At 43.1% G+C, this 24,727-nt stretch overlaps 1 protein-coding gene across 2 annotated transcripts in view; it reads right to left on the reverse strand.

Moving 5' to 3' along the window:
* Positions 1-456: 456 nt before the first annotated feature.
* Positions 457-24,727, reverse strand: part of LOC121559866 (E3 ubiquitin-protein ligase NEURL1-like) — a 71,445-nt gene continuing 47,174 nt past the window's right edge. For both annotated transcript variants that reach the window (XM_045217320.1, XM_041872932.2), the window contains exons 4-6: positions 16,008-16,730; positions 4,862-5,041; positions 457-4,435 (exon numbers count right to left, since the gene is read on the reverse strand). In XM_045217320.1, the coding sequence (XP_045073255.1) occupies positions 4,179-4,435; positions 4,862-5,041; positions 16,008-16,730 (1,160 nt within the window). In that variant the 3' untranslated portion in view covers positions 457-4,178. The remainder of the gene's footprint in view (positions 4,436-4,861; positions 5,042-16,007; positions 16,731-24,727) is intronic.

Consider the following 24,727-nt stretch of genomic DNA (forward strand, 5'->3'; position numbering starts at 1 on the left):
TGACCCTAAGCCTAGTGTCCCCTGGAGGACCCCGGTTGAACATAAACCACCTAGGCAGCAGGGGCCACCCAAAACAAAATGTAATAGGGGCCTCAAATCACATACCACTGGAAGCACCAAGTTCCACTGGACCACAGAAGGTCAGGGTTACCAACTCTATTTGGATTCCTGTGTGTTTTATGACTATGCTGACACAAACTGTGTACATGATTCATGCAATCAGTGTGGCTGGGGGATGATAGTAATCTTAATCAATGGATTGTATAATTGGAAATGTACGGGATTAATTAAAATCATGAGCATGGATATAAAAATATTAATTTGTCATCAAGTGTATGTTATAGTTGGATGTGTATGGGAGATAATCAAATCATATAAAGATGGACACTGGAGATGTGATAGAAATATAGAATTCAGTTGTAATCAAATGTATGTAATTTATGTTCTAATCAAGTTTTATGAGAAAAGCAGGCGCAGACACTTATTTGAAACACGTCTGGAAAGTTTATTGACACAATTGTCCGACTCACATTTAACAGAGCTCACAAACAGATCACTTGGAAACTAGTTTTCAAATAAACACAGGTTTGCAAAGTATCTTAAACAATGGCTGAATCACAACATAGTACAAAAGAGTGTTGAAGAAGTCCTTTGAAAACGTTGCCCAATGGTTGCAGACTATCATGGAGAGGCTTTTTCAGGTGGATGCAACGTTACAGAATGTTCAGATGGAAATATATTTTCTAGAACAGATATTCTTCTTTATCATGGAAAATAGGAGCAATCGTGTTTGATCTAGCCTTACATTTCTATGTGTAGCATTCTGAATGACCCCTGAACTCTTGTCTAAATGCTGGCCTAGGAGATTGGGATGTAGCATTTTGTTTTGTAGCTTGTCTTCTATTGGTCCCAAAGTTCACTAACTAGGACGGAGTGAACAATCAACTCAAACAACTAAAAGATACCCCCCAAAAAAGTATCTTTCCCAGGTGAAACCTGTCTAGTGATATCTAAACAAGAGGCTTTCTAAAATGGAGGATAGTAGAAGAAGAAAGCAAACACCCAAGGACAGTAGGATCTGAGATCAAAACTCTTCAATGGAAGATAGATACAATACAATACAGGGTCGACAAACAATCAGGAGGGAAACCAAAAATGTATTTTTTGGTAAATAGGTATCACACTGCAACTGGTTGGTGTTATAGCTAGGTCCCTGAGTTTTCCAGGTCACTAGGTCAGGAAAAATTCTGGGCCCTTGTCATAGTATCTGTGTGACAACAAAGATGTTGGGCTGAACTTTAAGCTGTTGACTACTGACAAGAGTCAGACCACTTCAATTAACCCTGTATGTAACTCAATAAATACGATAGGTAGCAATTTAGGTGTCTTGTTTTTTTTGCATGATATTTAACTTTTACATTATTATAGGTTGCCATTTATTACATGACTGTATGTCCAATGACTATTGTTTACATTAGTGATTGTAGGATAAATTCCTTGAATAAAGGGTCAGTAAAAAAATACAAATAAACTTTTGAAGTAAGGGGAAATTACGTGTTTTTAGCACAGAATATGCAAATTATGAGGTGGATTAACAAATTGATTTGTTATTGGATTTCGGATCTGGTCGGACACTTAGAATGAGCACAAAAATTATACTGCGATAGAATATGCCAGAGATTACCTATAGACTAGACCATTTAAAAAGTACAATCAGGATTCTTATAAAGTGACATTTAACATTGCCATACAACGACGGCCTTCAAACTATATACAAACATAACTGTTTAGGACTCAAACGGAGGCTTAAACAACAAGGTATAAATGACAGAAAATGTAGCGCCAGAATATTCAGGGTTGTAAAAGAATGCATCTGTGCTTATCTTGTACCCAAAGCAACGAGGTGTTATGATTGTATACTGCAGGGAGTCCCAGATATTGGTGGAAGGTACAAGATAATATAGTTCCTGGCTTTAGGATACATCGTAGAAGTAGAAATAGCTGATTATTTCATGGTTTCAATCAACCAGAAAACAAACATTACAATCATGATTATCAATCGAAAACACTTTACAAACTCAAAAAGCAGACAAAATATGTTTTTTCTCTCTCGATACTACCAACCACACCAATAAAAACGATTTGCCTCATCTTAAAACATAAATTAACATTCGAAATGTAAATTAACACTTCAAGCAGTAGCGTATAATATAATTAAAACACAAAGTTCTGTTTGGGAGTGTAAAGAGGATGTATACGAAACATCTGTCAGTATTTGCACCAAAAACAGAGAGCTGGCAAATACTGTCGCAGCATTACATTCCAGCCCCATTTATCTATTATCTATTAATTATACCAGGATGCAACATAAACGTGTTAAAAGAACAGCCTTTTCAGCTCTCGGTAGAAAGCTATGGCTTATAGCTCCAGTACACACAAGCATGAGGGGAATTTCAATGGGATATATGACACATACTGATCATTAAGGGGAAAATTCTAACTTTTACAAAGTCACATTGTCACGTAGTCATGCATTGATGTCAATGGGAGATTGAGTGATAATTCGACATAAATGTCAATTAGGATTCGCCCCAAAGTGATAAAAGTCATATGGGGTAAGTGACAACACGTGTAACCGACTGTATATCAACTTGTAACATTGAGGAACTCCCATCTACCTCTCATAACCCTACATTAATGTGTGTAACTGTAAAGGGTATTTGTTGCTGGTGGGAGCACTATGCAGATGATAGAGTAGTACTGTGATAGGGTTAGGGTTGTGTACACATTACTGACTGTCTGTGATGTAAATGACCTTTGACCAGTAAGTATTTTGAGTTATAAAAATAAGTTGGGGTCAATTCAATTTAGTTTTATGTGCTTTTTATCCTCTGAGCTTCTGACGTCCTGTTTCTGAAGCCTTTCTTCCGACACACAACATCGTATTTGGTATTCAGTAAGGGGTCTTGGTGAAAAATATGTATATAAACAAAGCATTATTTATCACACATCCGCATGTAACAAATTAACTGTTCATAAATTAAGGCAGGGGGCTGTGTCAGATCGACGGTGAACACTATTACCACGGCAACAATCCCATGGCTACTGTATGTATGTGTGAGCGCGGTGAAAGGAGCCATTTTTATGAGAAACTGTCTCAGTTTCACTGAACTCACAGTGTATTGGGCTGGTGTTTGGGAAACTGTCACCATTTTGGGGCGTTACAAAAAACAGCTGGACCTGAGGAACACCCAATAACTGTACTTTCACTTCCTGCTTCCTGTCACATGATGTGGGTACAAATTATGGGATTGGTTTGGAAGCTGAGGCTGCCAGTGACATTGTTTGGTTGGTTGTTTAAACTTATTGTGTAAAATAATCTGTATCCTCTCCTTTCTTGATGGGGCATTTCCGAGAGTGCAGTACTGACTTCAGTGCAACATACAACACCGCAGAGCAAGCAGATAGCTAGCTAGCTAGCTAGCGCAACAGGACAGCTACCACCAATGAATGTGCTATAGAACTACCACACAAGTACATTTGGTAGAGAATATATGACTTACTGTATAGGAGCAAGAGGTGATACAGCACTCCTTCAAGTCATATACTTACGTCCCTATACTTCACACCTTTATACAACTGTAGTCATCTTCCTATTGATGAATCCTATGACTACTACAGAAATGCATCACGTTGAATTGAAACCACCTCGTTTGCTTCCAAACTCGCAGCAGTCGTCTGGAAGTGGCTCAAACAACAAAATAAAAAGTAGTTTCACGTCTTCGCTCCTCAAAGTCTGAAACTTCCTGAATCCATGGAGAGAGTAAGAAAAATAAAAACGTCTAGTTGAGAGAGAAAGTTATCGCCGGGGTTGCACCCCCCCCTCCCGCAGCTTCAAAAGCCACCACAATGCAAGAGACCTTTGCAGTGCAGGTCTACTAACTGTACCAGGCAACAAAAAAATAGGTATTTGAAACAAAAACCAAAATTCTTCCTCAAAATCCATCACACAAAGATACCATAGTGAACTGTCCATTGTCCATTTCCCTGATCTTAAAAGTCTCTCAACGTCTTTCCCCTCCTTCTTCCTCCTCTCCCCATTAACTTATGCCTGTGGCCCTTGGGGGCCTCAATATGCCTGTGGCCCTCAGTTTCGGGGCCCTTAGCTTCAAGGGCCCCTACGTGCTACGGTAGGTCTTAATGATGTCTTTGATTTGTCTCCTGCAGATCGGGCAACAGGCATTGGACATCTTCTTGAGTTTGACGCCGCAGGTGTAGCAGAGACACATGTGACCGCAGGCGTAGATGACCGTGTCCACGTGGTTCTCGTAGCAGATGGAACACTCATCGCCAGTCGGCCACCCGGGCCCTCTCCCGCTGCCTGATGGGAAGGTGGGCGACTTGGGGAGGCTGACGGGCGAGCTGGGGGTCGTTCCTGTTAGGGGGGAGGTAGCGATGGAGGGAGGGAAGGAGGGAGCGGGAGAAAGAGAGAGAGAGAGCATGTGTTAGGGGTGTCAGTAGTCATTCGACCAATGAAAGAACATTCTGCATGTATGTACTGATGTAATGGATCTAATCTACAGTGTTGATCAATGCACTCTTTACAATAAATACAGTACAAACCCATTTTACCACTGCTGTTCCACTATGAAGGCAGCCTCACATTATGTTACTACAACATTAGACGAGACACTGTGTCCTCTCACTGCACAGCACGAGAAGCAATGTACCGAACAGACTCACCTCCCAGGACATCTGCTACCTATCTACTGTATACTACCTAGTGTCCCTCTCTCCTCTCTTAGCCCCCTGCAGTGGCTTTGATAGTTTGATTAATAGAGTGGCTCTGAAAGGTACAGACCTCCCGCGGAGCCACCACAGTAGGCTCCGGAGCAGGGGCCTCCCAGGCCTCCGTTAAGGACAGGGTCGGAGCTTCCACTACCCAGGGCCAGGGCTAGGGCGCTGGGAGTGTGGGGGGAGGAGGAGCGAGAGCTGGGGTTGGAGGGAGCCCTCGCCGGCTGGTCCCCGAGTTGGGTGGAACCTGGAGCCAGAGAACAGACAGAGAGAAAATAAATGGTTATGAAAGCATATATAGTTCAAAGATAGCCACCTCAAATATAGCCACCTCAAATATAGCCATCTCAATTATAGCCACCTCTACTACTGTAAGTGGACTATCCAGTAGGTCCTACATTGAGGAACGATCCTATATCATGAAAAATAGAAATTTCTATTCATAAAAATATATATATATATATTTTTGCTGTTATTGTTGATGCCATTATCTCACTTCGCCTTAGCAACAGTAGCCTTGTTCATTCATGCTAATAAAGCTTATCTGAATCTGAAAAAATTGTTGATATGTTATGAAGACATATGCCTACAAACATCAAAGGGTGTTTTCTCCTCTAAGTGCACTATACAGTACATTAGTAGTCTGATGAATGATCTTATGATCCTATTGAAGTGAATGTCTTTTCAATAACTTTTGGGGATTTCTAGGGTGAGGTTTAGGGAGATACAGTGGCTTGCGAAAGTATTCACCCCCCTTGGCATTTTTCCTATTTTGTTGCCTTACAACCTGGAATTAAAATTATTTTTTGGGGGGTTTGTATCATTTGATTTACACAACATGTCTACCACTTTGAAGATGCCAAATATTTTTTCTTGTGAAACAAACAAGAAATAAGACAAACCCCCCCAGAGTAAATACTTTGTAGAGCCACCTTTTGCAGCAATTACAGCTGCAAGTCTCTTGGGGTATGTCTCTATAAGCTTGGCACATCTAGCCACTGGGATTTTTGCCCATTCTTCAAGGGAAAACTGCTCCAGCTCCTTTAAGTTGGATGGGTTCCGCTGGTGTACAGCAATCTTTAAGTCATACCACAGATTCTCAATTGAATTGAGGTCTGGGCTTTGACTAGGCCATTCCAAGACATTTCAATGTTTCCCCTTAAACCACTTGAGTGTTGCTTTTGCAGTATGCTTAGGGTCATTGTCCTGCTGGAAGGTAAACCTCCGTCCCAGTCTCAAATCTCTGGAAGACTGAAACAGGTTTCCCTCAAGAATTTCCCTGTATTTAGGGCCATCCATCATTCCTTCAATTCTGAATTCAGTTTCCCAGTCCCTGCCGATGAAAAACATCTCCACAGCATGATGCTGCCACCACCATGCTTCACTGTGGGGATGGTGTTCTCGGGGTGATGAGAGGTGTTGGGTTTGTGCCAGACATAGCATTTTCCTTGATGGCCAGAAAACTCAATTTTAGTCTCATCTGACCAGAGTACCTTCTTCCATATGTTTGGGGAGTCTCCCACATGCCTTTTGGCAAACACCAAATGTGTTTGCTTATTTTTTTCTTTAAGCAATGGCTTTTTTCTGGCCACTCTTCCATAAAGCCCAGCTCTGTGGAGTGTACGGCTTAAAGTGGTCCTATGGACAGATACTCCAATCTCCGCTGTGGAGCTTTGCAGCTCCTTCAGGGTTATCTTTGGTCTCTTTGTTGCCTCTCTGATTAATGCCCTCCTTGCCTGGTCCGTGAGTTTTGGTGGGCGGCCCTCTCTTGGCAGGTTTGTTGTGGTGCCATATTATTTCAATTTTTTAATAATGGATTTAATGGTGCTTCGTGTGATGTTCAAAGTTTTTGATATTTTTTTATAACCCAACCCTGATCTGTCCCTGACCTGTTTGGAGAGCTCCTTGGTCTTCATGGTGCCGCTTGCTTGGTGGTGGTGCCCCTTGCTTAGTGGTGTTGCAGACTCTGGGGTCTTTCAGAACAGGTGTATATATACTGAGATCATGTGACAGATCATGTGACACTTAGATTGCACACAGGTGGACTTTATTTAACTAATTATGTGACTTCTGAAGGTAATTGGTTGCACCATATCTTATTTAGGGGCTTCATAGTAAAGGGGGTGAATACATATGCACGCACCACTTTTCCGTTATTTATTTTTTAGAATTTTTTGAAGCAAGTTATTTTTTTCATTCCACTTCAAAAATTTTGACTATTTTGTGTATGTTCATTATATGAAATCCAAATAAAAATCAATTTAAATTACAGGTTGTAATGCAACAAAATAGGAAAAACGCCAATGGGGATGAATACTTTTGCAAGGCACTTTATGTGGGGGTTTGTCACGTTTCAATATATTTTTTACATCCCCTCTTTCATTGGTGAAGGCAGGGAAACAAATGGAAATTCCGAGTCCATGTTTAAGAAGCACATGTATGGATGCCAGTGATGCCTAAGGTGAGGGGTCATGTTTCAGAGACCCCAGCCCCAGTGTGATTTACATTACATATTGGGTTCCAAAGGCACGGACATGGACACATTACGTAAGTCGGAATCCGACCCTGGCTACAGTAGACATACAGCACATGCCTGTATATCGATGAAAAACATGTTTGAAGTATCTAAGGACGAAGTGGATCCTTCACATTGCTTGATGGTTAGTTAGTTAATTGGTTGATAGTGATTGTGTAGTAATAATTTATAAAGACTGAGCAAGAGTGAGTGTCACTATTGACTTTATAACAGTGGCTCACCTAATCAAACAAATAGCAGAAATGATACTACACCAAAAACAAACGAAAAAAAATTTCTAGACTGTATTTATGAAAGTAGACATGTTGTATGCATCCAATCATTGTTAGTCCAGTGCTTATCCGCAGTAGTTGTAATATGAGGCTAATTGTTTTTTTTCTCCAAAGTAGGCACTAACAGAATGACTATTTAATGTTTAGTAAATTCCTATGCAAATTGGCTGTCTTGTTGAGTGTGCATGTCTTAATTAAAAAATAGGTTTTGCTAATTCGCTAGGAACAATGGAAATGGCTATCATCATCATTTCCCCCTAAAGCCACAAAAACAGGGACATCATCAGCAACAACAGCAACAAACAAGCCACAATGAACTATAATGAGCCCTTGAACATTTCAATAACATGTTATTTGAAGACATGAGGGATGAGAGGAGGAATAGTTCATCAAAGCCTCTGGGGATTGTGGTAACTGGGAGTGAGCTCAGTGGTCTTTCTCTGTACGGTACGTCTGTTTTTCTGGATGGCAAGATGGAAGAATGTGAAATATGAGTCGCCTGGTGTGTGTGGCCCATGGTCCATCATTAACACTTGAAAAAGAAAAGGAGAGCCTCACACTGTAGGAGCTCAGATGCAATCATTGAATAACCACAGTTTCCATAGACATTCTGGTGATTATTGTGATTTTGCTATTCATTGTTAATGTTTGTAGGCCTATGGAGCCAAATTGTATCTATGATCGTGTGTTATCCATTCGCGCTATTTTTATTTTATACCCCCTTTTTCGATCTTGTCTCATCGCTGCAATTCTCCAACGGGCTCGGGAGGCGAAGGTCGAGACAGGGGTCCTCCGAAACATGACCCGCCAAACCGCGCTTCTTAACACCTGCCCGCTTAACCCAGAAGCCAGCAGTACCAATGTGTCGGAGGAAACACCATTCAACTGTCGACCAAGGTCAGCCTGCAGGCACCCTGCCTGCCACAAGAAGTCGCTAGAACGCGATGAGCCAAGTAAAGCCCCCCCGGCCAAACCCTCCCCTAACCCAGATGACGCTGGGCCAATTGTGCGCCGCCCTATGGGACTCCCGATCACGGCTGGTTGTGATATAGCCCGGGATCGAACCTGGGTCTGTAGTGACACCTCTAGCACTGTGATGCAGTGCCTTAGACCGCTGCGCCACTAGGGAGGCCATTTGTGCTTTTTATATGTTCTATTTATATCTGTAAATCAACCAATGACATCAAGCCACACCTGGCCATGATTACAGACAGCTGTGTGTCCTTCCAAAGTATAGAAATTAGTGACCCACAGTGTTTCTCATTATACCCTGATAAATACAGCTTGTCTGTCCAAACGTTGGTTATTCAATTATTGCATCTGAGCTCCTAGAGTGTGAGGCTGTCCTTTTATTTTTCAAGTATTCTACTCCGCTAGCCAGCACCTTGCCTAAACAGGTGTGCGTTTCTTTCGCCTCTATCATTAACACTGCCATCAGCTGACAACATGGCGACCTGACACCGTTTCTGGCATCTCTCTGGGAGCAATTGATTGATCTATGGCCAGATCCAAAATGGCTGCCCAGTTGCAGTCTTTCTATGCTCACAAACACTGGAGAGGCTGTCGACTAGGCCAGTGGTTCCTAACCTTTTTCGCTTACTGTAACACCAACTGAATTTGCCCAAGTATGTGCATTTTATCATTAGGCCTATGGTCTCATGAGTCTTCTTGTGGATAGGCCAAGTACCCCCACGGGACCTAGTACCCCTGGTTGGGAACCACTGTACTAGGCGGCCATTTTGGTTCTGCGACAATGCTAACATAATGCATTAGGACTAATGTTGGCTGTAATACTGATCTATGTTACCTGATGACTGACTGACATGGTGCATTACATCATGTGGTAGGCTGTACTGTACAAGTCTTGTAGAGTCTTTGAGGTTTTCTAAACAGGGCTGTATGTGGTGGTATTGTTGGAGAGGAGGGTTAAGAACTGGGCTGTTTGTTTGTGTAGAGGGCTGCTCTGGTGCCCCTAGGCTCTTGGTGCCTCAGTGTGTGTGTGTATGTCTAAGTGTGTGTGTGTTTGTGCGATGTGTGTTTTTGGATGGTAATTTGTAGAATGTCTATGTATAACACATACTCCCATACCTTTCCTCAGTTTGTACGTACACACCCTTATCCTTCTTATAAACTACCACTACTACTACTACTACTACGCTGACAGGTCCCCCTACTGACTCTAACCCAGAGGTGTGGTGGTGGTGCCGAGCCTCTCTCTGTCCTCCGTCTCTTCTATTTTAATCGTCTATCTGGCTCGTCCTCAGCAGCTGACCTAGGATCAGTTGAGCCCAGCCCTGATCCTCCTGTTCACTTCCAGATTAACTCAGAGAGGGATTGTGGACAGCTGTGGTAGCTCTCTCCCCCTGCGTCCCAAATGGCACTCTATTCCCTATGCGGTGCACTATTTTTGACCGCACTACTTTTGACCAGAGCCCTATGGGCCCTTGTCAAAAGTAGTTCACTATATAGGGAATAGGGTGCCATTTGGGACACAGCTAGTTTATTAAGGAGAGTATGTTCGTCCAGCTCCTCTAAAGCAGTCTGCTAGGGGAGGATTCTGAGGAATGTGGGCTATGTGACACTGAGACTGGGACTGGCCTACTTTGACTCAACAACACTGGGTCACAAACTGTCGCAACACCTCGATGGGGTTGTGGCTTCAAAATGGCCGCTTGGCGCTACAGTCATGGTTGTGTCTGAGGATGACCTTTGTGGTCATATAGTGACCTTAGGTCATCATAGTCTCTACATCTTAGAAGAGGAGTGTGGGATATCTTTCTAGGTATCTGTTTAGTGGTAGACTGGTGGATATGAGGAGGGGAAGATGGGAGGAGGAAAAGAGGAGAGTGGGGTTGTAAAGTGGTTGCTTGTCTTCCTACATCCATTGAGCTTTCTGAAACACGATATCCAAAGCAACTTTAAGAGCTTTGAGAGGTTGGTGACTGTATATGGGTGGTCTTTAAGTTTGTTTTCAGCACCATTTTGCTACATTTTCTACATTTAGGCTCTCTATGGTAATTTGTAAAATCTGTATATAGGATAGTATATACTGTATATATAGTTAAAGCTGCAATGTGTAACTTTTTCGGCGACCCAACCAAATACACATAGAAATGTGAGTTATAGATCTGTCATTCTCATTGAAAGCAAGTCTAAGAAGCAGTAGATCTGTTCTATGTGCGATATTGCTATGCTTCCTGTGCTTAAGTTTAGTTTTTGTGTCTTTTACTTTCGGTTTTGTACACCAGCTTCAAACAGCTGAAAATACAATATTTTTGGTTATGGAAATGATATTTCACAGCGGTTTAGATGGTAAAATAATTCTCTACACTATACATGCTTGCAGGCATGTGTAGAGTGTGTGTGAGAGACAGGATTTTTTCAGGCCCGACATGAAGTGAGTGATTTTATCAGTGCTCTGGTGCTGGAAAATGTTCCGCAACATCCAGGTGTTCATAGCCCTGACATCTTAACATCCCTGCTATCAGATGTTATTATCTGTGTGTGTCTGTGTGTGTATGTGTACACTGAGTGTATAAAACATTAGGAACACCTTTCTAATCTTAAGTTGCACATCCCCCCTTTTGCTCTCAGAACAGCCTCAATTCGTCGGGGCATGGACTCTACAAGGTGTCGAAAGCGTTCCACAGGGACGCTGGCCCATGTTGACTCCAATGCTTCCCACAGTTGTGTCAAGTTTTGCTGGATGTCCTTTGGGTGGTGGACCATTCTTGATACACACGGGAAACTGTTGAGCGTGAAAAACCCAGCAGCATTGCAGTTCTTGACACAAACCGGTACGCCTGGCACCTACTACCATACCCCGTTCAAAGGCACTTCAATCTTTTGTCTTGCCCATTCACCCTCTGAATTGCACACATACACAATCCATGTCTCAATTGTCTCAAGGCTTAAAAATCCTTCTTTAACCTGTCTCCTCCCCTTCATCTACACTGATTGAAGTGGATTTAACAAGTGACATCAATAAGGGATCATAGCTTTCACCTGGATTCACCTGATCAGTCTATGTCATGGAAAGAGCAGGTGTCCTTAATGTTTTGTACACACTTTACCGCTCATAAAAAAACAGTGGTGAGTCAATCCATGACGGTGCCCGCCGTGTGTGTGTGTGTGTGTGTGTCACTGCTAGGGAAGATAAGGATGTCAGAGTCACTAGACAGGGAGAGGGAGAGAAAAGAGGCTGAGAGAGAGGGCGAGAGAGAGAAGGTGTGAGAGAGAGAGAGGGGGCGAGGGAGAGAGACGGCAGGAAAGGTGAATGCATGGCCAACCATGCCAGACCCAAGGATGTTTCAATGTTTCAGTCTGAAGGAGGGAGGAAAAAACGAGGGAGAAGGAAAGAGAGATTTACAGTGGCTGGAGTAGCTGTGGGTGGCGGGCGAGACTGTTCACTTGAGTGTGAACGAGCTGACATTCTAATGGAATCTATAATGTATCGGTCAGAGTAACAGTGTCCTATTTCTCTACTGCTGTTCTCTACCTCCCTCTAACATCCCCTCCACTATCACACCCTCATCCCCCCATTTACAGATGTAGGACCTTCATTTGATCACTCTTTCACAGGACAACTTTCCTGCAATGCATGACATTTAAAACTTGTATTGTATTTTAAGTTTAAATGGCTTCTGAAGTTTGTAATTTCCATTTTGACATAACAGACTTGATTTTCCATTACAAAATGTGTATCAACCCCTACAAAAATGTCAATTCATTATAATCCACATAATAATTCACATTTCCCGTTGCTGCAGGACTATTTTCGTGCCGTAGCAAACTGGCTCAAATTAAGATCCTACATCTGTATACAGTAACGGGTGAGGTCCAGTAATATTGAAAAGCATCAAAAAGATAGATATGATATTACTAGTACATGACTATAGTGGAAGATAGATATAATATTACTAGTACATGACTATACTCAGTAGAAGTAAACCATCCATTTATCAGTTCCCATTGCAGTTCTCATTTACTGTAGAATGCATAATCTCTTGCTCTGCTTGTCTTTCATTCATTCATTCATTTGGGCTGCCGAGTGGTGCAGCGGTCTAAGGCACTGCATCTCAGTGCTTGAGGCATAACTACACTCCCTGGTTCAATTCCAGGCTGTATCACAACCGGCCGTGATTGGGAGTCCCATAGGGCGGCGCACAATTGGCCCGGGTTTGGCCGGTGTAGGCCGTCATTGTAAATAAGAATTTGTTCTTAACTGACTTGCCTAGTTAAATAAAGAAAAATAAAATGTTAATTCATTTATTCATTACTCTTAATCATTCATTCATTAGCAAGCAAGCAAGTTTATTTATATAGCACAATTCATACATCGAAGCAATTCAATGTGCTTTACAAAGATGTTTATCAAAAATAATGAAAACATCATAATAATAAAAATACAATAAAAAAAAACTACATATAAAGATTAAAAATTAAAAATGGGATTAAAACAATCATTAATGAATTCATTAATTTGTTAATCCAACCATGAATTAATTAGTTTGTTCATTCATTCAAACATTTATTCATTCATTCATTCAGTCATTCATTTGTTCATTAATTCTCTCTGAATATCCAACTGTTACTTCTTAGTGAGCATGCTAGCTAGGAGCCCTAATCTTGACCTTCAGTGTTCACTCACCCTACCAAGGGCACTCCCCCACTAGGGGAGCTCAGGAATTAGTGGACCTCATGTCGGTGCACAACACACACTTTAAGCCAGCTTAAAGAAGCACTGCCAAATGTATATACAGTCCCACGGGCCAAATTCAGGTAAACCTGAAAGCCTATAAAACAAATTCACACCTGCCACCACATAAACAGATATGACACTTCTTAATGTTGAAGAATTGGGACATAAAGGTGATTTACTATCTATCAGGGTTAGAAAGAATTCCTAGATTTTTCTGATAAGTGATTGTAGTGTAGAGTGTCTAGAACAGTCATTTCATATTGCCGCAGACTCCTCGTAAGGTGATCCGTACTAAAAGAAACTCAGCCGTATTCAGGCAGTTCTGTTGTCTGATAACAGATGACCTAGCTACAGTGCTTAGCAACAAGAGAACTTCCTTGTACCTCTAGTGCTCTGGCTTCAATGTACAAGCACATGAAATGTACTAGTACAACAGACATTCAGTACAAACCACAACACCATAACACCATTTCCCTGTGCAGCTAACGAGTTCCTAGTAAAAAAGCATGGTGAAAACACCCACAGGGATGCATTTCCTGTGCAGTTTCCATGTAGACCCATAGTATTGACTGTTGGCTTAGTGCCACTGCGGTTGCCCTATCTATCAATACCCCAGAGCCACACTCCAGCCTCAGACAGTGTGTAGTGTGTGCTGCAGCCCTAAGTATAATGTATTGATGTGGCTTTCATTGATCGTGCTGTCAGCCACCTCTCTGTGCATCTCCAGAGTGCCTAATGGAGCAGACCAGATCCAAAATGGCGGCCGTGTAATGTAATATAATGAGAACAGTGCTAACAGCGCGGCATGAGGGCATGTCGATGCCTTGCTAACTGCTGTGACCTCCATGGCTGCATGGAAAATAAGCGTGTTAGCATGAGGGCAAACAAGCAGCACTTAATGAAAATACCATGTTAGCATTATATATCAGCACAGTAAGGTGTAGTTTATTTAATCTCTCTCTCTCTCTCGCTCGCTCTCTCTCGTGCTCTCTCTCTCTCTCCCTCCCTCCCGCCCTCCCTCCCTCCCTCCCTCCTCCCTCCCTCCCTCCTTTCCTTCACTGAGAGGAAAGAGGGATATATTTAGATGGAGCTTGATTTGTCCTAAGAAGCAAAACAATGATGACACGTTGATGAGGTTGTGCCTGATTTGGTTGTGTGGCTTCGTAATTGGACTGTTAAAATAAGACAGGCCATCAACCTTCCCTGTCTTTCTACATGATACACCTAACAAAGATGTGTCACTTTTTAATTTCCGCTTGTCCAATCTCCGAAACATTCTGCCAAAGTTTTATTTGCATGTAATTATGGCTCAATAAAAAAAGCCATTATGTCATAGAAGGATATAGGAGTGAACATTCGCCGTTTTTTATTTGTTGACGTTTGTTTGCCCTTTTCACAGACTATGCAAAGAGGGACCTTGTGGACCACTTGGCTTGATAGGGGGCCTACAAATGTAGGATCTACATTTGATCACCCTGTTGCAGGAGGTTTGAGTTTTAAAAAGGCTTCTGAAGTTTGTAATTTCCACTTTGAAATTTCCCACTAGATTTTCCCTTTAGTATAACCTACATAATAATTCACATTTCCTGTTGCTGCAGGATTATTTTCCTGCGTAGCAAACTGGCTCAAATTAAGATCCTACATCTGTAAGTAAACAAGTATAAAGAGCTCAGCAATTCACCTCTCAAAAAGGCTAAAAGCACAGTTGTAGCTACTTTAGGCACACCTGCCTGCCACAGCAGAAATACAGTATGTTTGGCATATTGCAAATTAACCGTACAGCCTCCCACCCACCCACACATCTTTCCCACTTCATGTTCATTATCTGTATTTAGAGTGTGTAATCAAGCATGGGGGCTCTCGGCATACTGCTGAGAGGTATTGTGTGTCCCGTAGAGAAGACATGTTCCCCCGCTGTGAGTAGGTCGCAAGCACACGCAAGAACATGCAAACATGCACACACACACATCATACAGACAGGAGAAGACATGTTGCCCCCGCTGTGAGTAGGTTGCAAGCACACGCAAGAACATGCAAACACGCACACACACACACATCATACAGACTGGAGAAGACATGTTGTACCCGCTAGGTCACAGGGCCTGAATCCCACACTCCTCCTTTCACTTGTTCCCTCTCTTCCTGTTATTATCTTGGCAGGTCGTGAGACAGTGTCTACCTTGCTCTCCATTAATCCCTTTATAAGTGCATTTGGATCTGACTTCCTGTGTCAAGATGCTGTATTGAAGCCCATAACATGAGTGTACATCTCTGAGCTCTGTGATGGGGGTGGGGCCCTTGTTACTAAATCCCTGACCTACGATCGATCATAAATGGATAAATGAAAACGTTGATACAGTTGTACACCATGTCAGATTCAATCCTCCTATGTCCTGTAGTACTGTAGAAACTGTAGTATTTAAGGCCAGGACCTGACCCTGTGACCTGATCAGGAAAAGTCCCCTAGCCCCTACAGTCCATAGCTAGGGCCTGGAGTTTTCCCCAGTCAGTTAACATAAATAGGAAAAACTCCTGGCCCCACATAGAGCATACAATAATAGTAGAGAGTAGTACTCTAAGTACACGTAACTGCCAAAATAAAGGAAACTCGTGTGGTGGCCCAACGCCCTATTAAGACACGTTAGGTTGGTGTTTCCTTTATGTTGGCAGTTACCTGTATAACATAACAGTCATTCTGACTTACCCAGTATCCTGAGTTGAATGACGGCTCCGTGCAGACCGAAGAACATCCACAGGGGCCGGGAGTTGTCCACACACACTTGCATCCCCGCGTTTGTGCCATTGTGGCTCAAGATCACCTCCCCTTCCTGGTTGACCAGGAAGCCCAGTATATCACTGCTCTGGAGCAGCGTGGGCACTCGGCACACGGCCCAGAATTCCTTGCGGTCGACTAACGCCTCCGGGTTGTAGGGCAGGTCGCTAGGGCGCAGCACAGCGGGGTCGCATGATGTCACGCCATAGGACAGCGATCCCGACCTAGCCGGGCTCGACTTGGTCACCTTGATAAACACGGTCTCGCCGGTACGCAGTGGCCGGTCGGTGAAGACGAGCGTTCGCTCCTCTCTGGCGTGCTCGGATCTCGCTACTGTCTGCTCGTCGAGCATCTTGATGTGGGCACCGCGGAGTGCGTGGAAATGGAGGTCGCTTTCGAGGGAGTGCGGGAGGACAGAAGACTGCTGGGTGTTGAGGGAGTTCTGGGGGATGGGGCAGGAGGCGGAGGGAGGGGCCAGGTGGAGATGGGCGTGGTTATGAGGGTGTGCGGGGCCAGAGCCGTCCACTTGCTGCAGGTTGAGGTCACAGAGGCTGACAGAGAGGCGGGATTCATCTGCCTCGCGGCGGAGAGAGGAGGAGCGTACAGTGGTGAAGGAGCGTGGACGGAGGCAGTCGGGAGGGACGATCTCACTCTCTGGAAAAAAAGAAGAAGGGAGAGAGAGAGAGAGAGAGAGAGAGAGAGAGAGAGTTGAGAGAGAGAAAGAGGCCATTTTAGTTTCTATAATCATAGTAAATTGTGTTGAAATATAAAATAAAGAGAAAGAGAGACCATTATTTCTAAGAAAGAGACGAAGAGAGAGAAAATGAGGGATAGTCAATTAATAATGGTACTACATTGTGTTGTTCTGTTGTCATTTGTTAGCATTATAATTATTTGACAGTTTATATCACAATGTATTGTTTTGCCAACCTTGGAATATTCCTTGAATTGAAAAGAGAGAGAAAGAGAGAGGAAAAGAGAGAGAAAGAGAGAGGAAAAGAGAGAGAAAGAGAGAGGAAGAGAGAGGGAGAATGGCAGAGAGACACCCAGGCAACAAGCCAAGCACTAAAGAAAAGGCCTAAATGGGCTGATGTTACAAACTAGTACAAGATCTAGGATATTGCTAATTAGCTGGTACAGCAGCAGAGGAATGTGTGATCTAGCTTGTTTAAAGATGTTGAAATTAATTTAAAAAACAACAGATTTGGTTGAGTGCTTTAATATCAGTAGGGAGCAGAATCAGCTCATTTCACATGAGGAGGACAAAGTGCTTAATTAACTAGCCTTGGATGATACCAAGAAAGAAATGAGTGCTTGTGAGACAGTGTGTGTGTTTGTGTGTGTGTGTGTGTGGAGCTCCCTCCTTCTACATTCCCAGCAGTCCATAGTACAGTATCATCCTTCTACAGTGAGCCATTTATATCTGCCAACACATGTCCCCCTTCACACAGTAGGGCGGGTAGTAGTGACACATACACACACACACACACACACACACACACACACACACACACACACACACAGAGAATGCCCTGCTTATAGTCATCCCCCTCCCCTCCCCTCCACCTCCCCTCCCCTCCCCTCCCCTCCCCACCCCTGTTGGGCAGCGGCAGGCAGCTGAAAATAAGGTCTCTAAATGTGTAACCTCAACCCCTGGGGTGTGTTAAATAGCAGCATAACAGAACCAAACGGAACGAAACGGGGAGGCACCTACAGTACCTGAATTTGTCCAATAGAAACGCTTGTTTCCGTTTGCAACGGTTTCGACCAATGATTACACCCCTGGCGACGCTGAAGAAACATCCCCATCACTCAGACAGAGAGAGAAACAGGAGGGAGAGAGGGAGAGAGAGAGGGGAAGGGAGGGACAAAGAAGAGGCCATTGCTCAGAGGGTGTAAGTGGATAAGGAAAATGAGTGACCAGACTGACCACCTTTGTTGATGGAGAGAGAGAGAGTGATGGGGGTGATGGATAGCAAGGTAAGGGAGGGGAGGGAAAGAGAAAGAAAATGATATTGGTGACCACCTCCTCTGAGAGCGCAGAAGATAGAGAGAGAGCCCATCACTCAAAGAGCGAGAGAACGAGACAGAGAGAAAGTGGGACCACCAGAAAATGATAGCGAGTGACCATAGAGAGCGAGGGGCGACAGACTGACAGAAAGAGAGAGAGATAGAGAGAGAGAGAGAGAGAGAGAGAGAGAGAGAGAGAGAGAGAGAGAGAGAGAGAGAGAGAGAGAGAGAGCGAGAGAGAGAGAGGATAAAATACAGCATCCACCAGTCCTCCCAGGAGAGGTGTAGTCTGCAGCCAGGCCCATTTCACCCCCTGCTCCCTGTGAGCCCTGTCCCAGAAAGCCTTTTAGAAGCCAGGGCCAGCTCTGGACATAGATAAACCTCTTACCCTTAATTACTACCCTCATGAGGCCTGGCGGACAGCCTGCCTGAGTGTGTGTCTGCTAATAACAGCAGTGAAACCACAGAGAGCTAAAACCTCTTAGCCTGTCCAATCTGAAAGGGCTGTAAGGGACCCTGGCCAGAGTGGGATTCTCTTCCACTCTGAAAGCATTCAAATGTATTTTGTCCTAATATGGACACCGTACAAATGTTAATGCCTGGCAAGACAATGTAGGGCATTTGAATGTGTGCCAGAAAACCATCTGCTGTCCATTTGTGAGCTATTTTGCAATTTTGTGTACATTCCTTGTACACTTAAATGTGTTATCAACGGCCAGAGAACCTATGCTGTTTAATGCGGTGAGGAGATTCTAATTGAGAACCGATAGCGACCTGTCAGGCTGACGAAGCCGGCTAGATTATCAGAGCTTCATCTTTCTTGTTGTTCACTAAGAATTATGACCAGATTATACAGGGAAAAAGAGAGGTTTCTGTTTTAGTGCTGGCTGCTGTAAATGTTAGAGTCAAACCAGGATCCAGCGCCAGCTCTTACCCAATAGCAGATCATTCAATCAAACCATTTCAAAGAGGATATTTCAGTGGCCTACTGAAAGGCAACGGCTGACTTCCTATACTAATTTTACATTTGAGTTATTTAGCAGGCGCTCTTATCCAGAGCGATGTACAGTAGTGAGTGCATATGTTTTCACACTTTTCCCCTGTGGGAATTGAACCTACAACCCTGGCGTTGCAAGCACCACACTCTACCAACTGAGCCACACTTGCTACCTTCACATACTGTACTATGCGTGATTGACAGATGACATAATTAGGGTTATAGGTGATCATTCAGTCTATCAAAAGTCCAGAGAACAAAGACTCCTTACAGTGTGTGATCCTCCGTTTAGTAGTGCTGATTCAATGTAGATCATCCTCCAACTGCCATCCCTCTGATCAGTTCCCGCCTTTAAATCCAAGATGGCAGCCCAGTTTCCTCATAGTGTCAATTAGCATTAGCGGCTAATGCACAGACGGCTCTGGAAACTGACTGTATTAATGTTTCACGAGGCTAAGGGGCTTTAATTGTTCTATTTGATCTTTGTTGGGAGTAGAAAATGGATGCAACAGGGCCTTGGAAAAGTGTGCATTCATCTCAGTGACTACTAATCGACCGTTAAACTAACAGCCCAAAAAGCACACAATGCAGTTAACACTGTTAGCGCCTGAGGCTAGCAGAAAGAGATGACTACCGCTAGCTCTTTATTCGATCTGATGCTTCTCACTTCCCTCCTCTATCCTCTCCTACTATAGCGTCCAATAGGCCCTTAGTGGATGCCGCAGACGGGCTATATAAATGAATAAAATGAACACAATCCCAGAAATACAATTGAACAGTTTGTAGTTCATAAAACGTTCATCTCCAGAACAGTCGAACAGCAATTCCTAACTAGGCGAGGAGACAAATCGTAGCACTTTGCGACATACTTAAGCCAAATTATTGGGGAAGGAAAGGGATTATCCCTTGGCGGTGGAAGTGTGTGTGCGAATGTGTGTAGCTAACTTCTAACATCCCCAGTGCCAGCCCTGATTCCAATGCTGGGCGAACTCTCACTTTCTAGGCCAGGGATGGACAACTGGCCCCCCTTTCTAGGCCAGGGATGGACAACTGGCCCCCCTTTCTAGGCCAGGGATCGACAACTGGCCCCCCTTTTGTAGGCCCACGGACCAAAAAGAAATACATATTTTTTTATAATTTTCTTTTTGGGGGGGAACTCAGTCGTGGTCTCAATTTACCATTGAGAGTTAGAATAATAGAACACAAGGTGCAATTTCGAAATTTGGTTGTGCATCAGCAGTCACTCAATTAGCCCATGTCAGCAAAACATTTTTTAGATTGGTAAATTAGTCTAGCGGTCAGCTATCTAAATTTGTTGGTCGAATTACTGACTGAGGTGGGGCCCATTGATTATCAGTTATCATATTAAAAACTGCAAACATTTGCCTCCACCCTATGGCAAAATGTGTAGAGTTACAGGAAATGAATTGCTAAATCTTCTCTCCACCCCATGGAAAAAAGTGTCAAATTTAAGCAAGCTTGCTTTAAAACGTCAACAGGAAATTAACGTTAAAGCTTCATTTCTTTCTCTTCGCTTTCACGAGGGGCGGCGCTATGTTTTTGATAGCGGTGAGGGGGGATATGGTTGCGGCTGCGGCCCCTCACGTTGAGTTCTGTTTATTTGTGGCCCCTACCCCCCATCAAAGTTGCCCATCCCTGCTCTAGGCTTGATCAAATCAAATCACCAGGGTCTTTGAGAATGACATCATGACATCATCAAACGGAGCCGAGAGTGGCGTGTGGCTTTCTTTCATTACTGCAGAGCTCTGTCCTAAATTGGATTAGGGTTGGGGATAGACATTTGGCACGACGAGGAATAGCTGAGGACCCCAGGGACACGAGGGAGGAATGGAGGAATGGAGTTTGGGAGGAGGGCATGATGATGACACGACTCAGGGGATAACGGGACTGAGGAGAAGAGACGGAGAGACGGAGGGCTGTGAAAGGAGAGGATGGGATAGGAGGAGAGGAGTTGTGACAATGTCAGATTAGGAATGCAGAAAAGAGCAGGAGCAGTGAAGTCGGGCCTCCTATTAATTCACCCTCTCTCTCTCTCTATCTCTCTCTCTCGCTCTCTCACACACACACTCTCTCACTCTCTCTCTCGCTCTCTCTCTCTCACACACTCACTCACTCTCTCACTCTCTCTCTCTCACTCTCTCTCTCTCTCTCTCTCTCTCTCTCTCTCTCTCTCTCTCTCTCTCAAATTCAAATTCAAGCTGCTTTATTGGCATGAAAAACATTGCGTCAATATTTCCAAAACAACAATGTATACAATATGCATTGTAATAAAATAATAAAGAATAACAAATAATAATATAAAATGGTAGTAAATAATAATAATAATAATTGTAAAAAATAATAACAACAAGAAAATGGTAACAGTCAATAGGAGAAATAAAATACATAGAAAAGGCTAAACATGGAAAATGAAACTATAACTAACTTCTAACTAACTAACTGTCATCCTCATCAGTACTACAACTACCATCATCATTACTACTACTACTACCACCACCATCATTAAACTGCTATCATTACCATCACCCCTACTAGTCGTACAACTACCATTTAGAATAATAATCACAACAATAATAATAATAATAATAGTAATAACAACAATAGTAATAATAATAATAATAACAATAATAATAATAGTAATAACAACAATAGTAATAATAATAATAACAATAATAGTAATAATAACAATAATAATGATAGCAAAATAATAATAATAATAATAATAATAATAATAATAATAATAATAATAAGTAAATTACTGCTTACTATGCAGATGTAATTATTCAGTGTCCCTCAGGCTATGGCAGGCAAATACATATTTGGCTGCAAGAGGAGCCGTTGCTCCTTCGCCCATGACTATTTTTTGTTTTTCCTCTGGGTTTAATAAGTTAACATTTGGAATAAATGTGTAATTTCTGTGAATAATGAATCTCTTGGTGAGGAATATTTATCACAGTAAAGGAGAAAGTGCTCTCTTTCTCTCTCTCTCACGCTCTCTCTCACACATTCTCTCTCTCTCTCTCTCTCTCTCTCGCTCTCTCACACACTCTCTCCAATGCTCTCTCTCTCTCTCACGCTCTCTCACATGTTCTCTCTTTCCACATACTCACTAACACTCAGCAGAATGAAAAGGCATGTACTGTAGATTCCACTCATGTTGAGTGACGGTACATAGTGTGTCTACGGTGTACCATCTATCCTGATTTGAGTCACTCTGTGAGTCAACAGTCTCCACTGAATACAGAATTTGGTGCATGATCTGGTCTTACACTAGCTCTGGTCCAGGGCATTCGCACGTTACTCTACTTAGGGTACAAATGTGTTAGTAGAGGAACTTGCTAGTGCCGTGGACAAGAGCTAGTCCTACAGTATAACTGTACAGCAACCATCATAAAAATGTACTATGAGATTCGACAACGATTCTTTTTTTCTGCCGAGCTGAATGTTGACATTCAAGAACACATTTTCAAGATGTTAGGCTTTGGCCCAATTCTTCATGAACGGAGGGCTCTGTAGACCAGTTCCAAATGGCAGTGCATGTTTACTTTGTGCCCCCAGTGAGAGAGAGGGAGAGAGGGAGGAGAATATGAGACAGAAGATAAAAGAATGAAGGATGCTGTGCCCATGCTGAAAAAGCGGAGTGTGTGTTTGTGTATGTTTGTGTGTGTGTGTGTGTGTGTGTGTGTGTGTGTGTGTGTGTGTGTGTGTGTGTGTGTGTGTGTGTGTGTGTAACCTCACCAGCTGCTGCCCACTCATCATGGTGCACCTGCTCTTTAAGCTAGAGACAAACCCCTTTGTCCCCATTGGTCCTTTTCAGATAGGCTGCCCACAGATGTGCGTTCTCATTGGCTGATTGGCCGAGGGCACAAATTCGCAATTACAACTCTCTGAAAGAAGCTTCAAACAAAGTGGGTACTCTGGCCTCTCACTGACATGCACACACACACACACACACACACACACACACACACACACACACACACACACACACACACACACACACACACACACACACACACACACACACACACACACAGGCCATCCCAATGTAACCCTGTAAACTAACTGTAATGGGGCCACAGAGCGAGGCAGCTGCAGTCATTTCACTAGGAGAGAGAAATACAAAAAAGCCAACATCCAAACACATTCAATTGAGAACCAAATGCAGCACCTGTTGGGCTAAACCAACAAATATATAAGCTTTGCTAGCTTAGTGGCTTTGCTAGCTTTCCACACTAAAAAAATACTCTGGTATAAATATTATAGAAAAATAACTAGTATATACTATAGTAATTAATGTAGTGTTTTGGTGGATTGTAGTATACTGTAGTATTTACTGTCTTTTTTTTTTGCAGACTGTAGTATACTGTAGTATTTACTGTAGTGTTTTTGAGGACATTACTGTAGTATTTACTATAGTGTTTTTGTTTTATTATCTTCGACATATAAGTGGAAGCTTATATGGAGAAATACTAAAAGAGGATATTTTCCATAACCTGTAGGTAGGACTGAGGTCTGAACAGGTAGTTCAGCACTTCTGCTCTTTTCTATAACCTATAGGGAACACACTAAATGGTCTTTACTTGGCATGTAGATTTCTTACTTATGGGTGGCACAAATTGGGAGATGGGGAGGGGAATGGGCAGGGTATATGCAAATTAAATACTGTAGTATTTACTATAGTTTAAAAAGTGTAGTGTTTTTGCAGACTGTAGTGTTTTTGCGGACATTACTGTAGTATTTACTGCAGTGTTTTTCTTGCGGATAGTACTGTAGTATTTACTATAGTATTCTACACTATACTACAACATTCTATAGTAAGTACTACACATGATAGAGGGATACTACAGTGTGTAGTATAGTATTCTACAGTTTACTACATAATTCTATAGTAAGTACTGTAGTATTCTATAGTCAACTGTAGTATTTTTTCCACATGGGTTTAGCAGAGGGAACGTGCCAAGGTACGAGAGCCAATGTTGTGGCTCTCCCTGTGAAAGGGGAGATTATACATCTGGCTTCTCTCTCTCTCTCTCTCTCTCTCTCTCTCGCTCTCTCTCTCTCAGAGCTTGGCTTTATTCACAAACTCTCAGGGGTTCATAAGATGTGAGAGACTGATGGGAGTGGAGGATTGGGATGGGACTGAAAGGAGGAGATGAGAAGTGGAGTAGGGAGGGAGGAGAGAAGCTAACAGCTGAGTTCTTTTAGAAGTAGAGCTGCACAGCTGAGATTGGCAGGGATGGATGGGGAGAGACGCGGAGGGATGGGGGGAGAGTGCCCATGTTTGAGATGTTTCCCAGGAGAGACTAAGTGATGGAGAGATAAAGAGGGATGGAGAGAGGTGGAGAGAGAGAGTTGGAGAAAGAGAGAGGTAAAGAAGGATAGTGTGAGTGAGGGGGATAGAAAGAGAGAGAGTGGTTGAGTGAGAGAGAGAAAGAGAGAAAGAGAGAGAGGGATACAGTGAGTGAGTGGATAGAAAGAGAGAGAGAAAAAGAGATGGAGTGGAGAGAGAGAGAGGCAGCGAGGGTTTGAGGGATGTTTGGGATGGTGCCGTATTCCCTGATACTCCCTGGCTCTGGGCCAGTCGCCCCTTCACCGATTTTGAACCCCCAGGCTGGAAAGA

The sequence above is a fragment of the Coregonus clupeaformis genome, unplaced genomic scaffold, assembly GCF_020615455.1.
Source record: "Coregonus clupeaformis isolate EN_2021a unplaced genomic scaffold, ASM2061545v1 scaf1008, whole genome shotgun sequence".
NCBI lineage: Eukaryota > Metazoa > Chordata > Actinopteri > Salmoniformes > Salmonidae > Coregonus > Coregonus clupeaformis.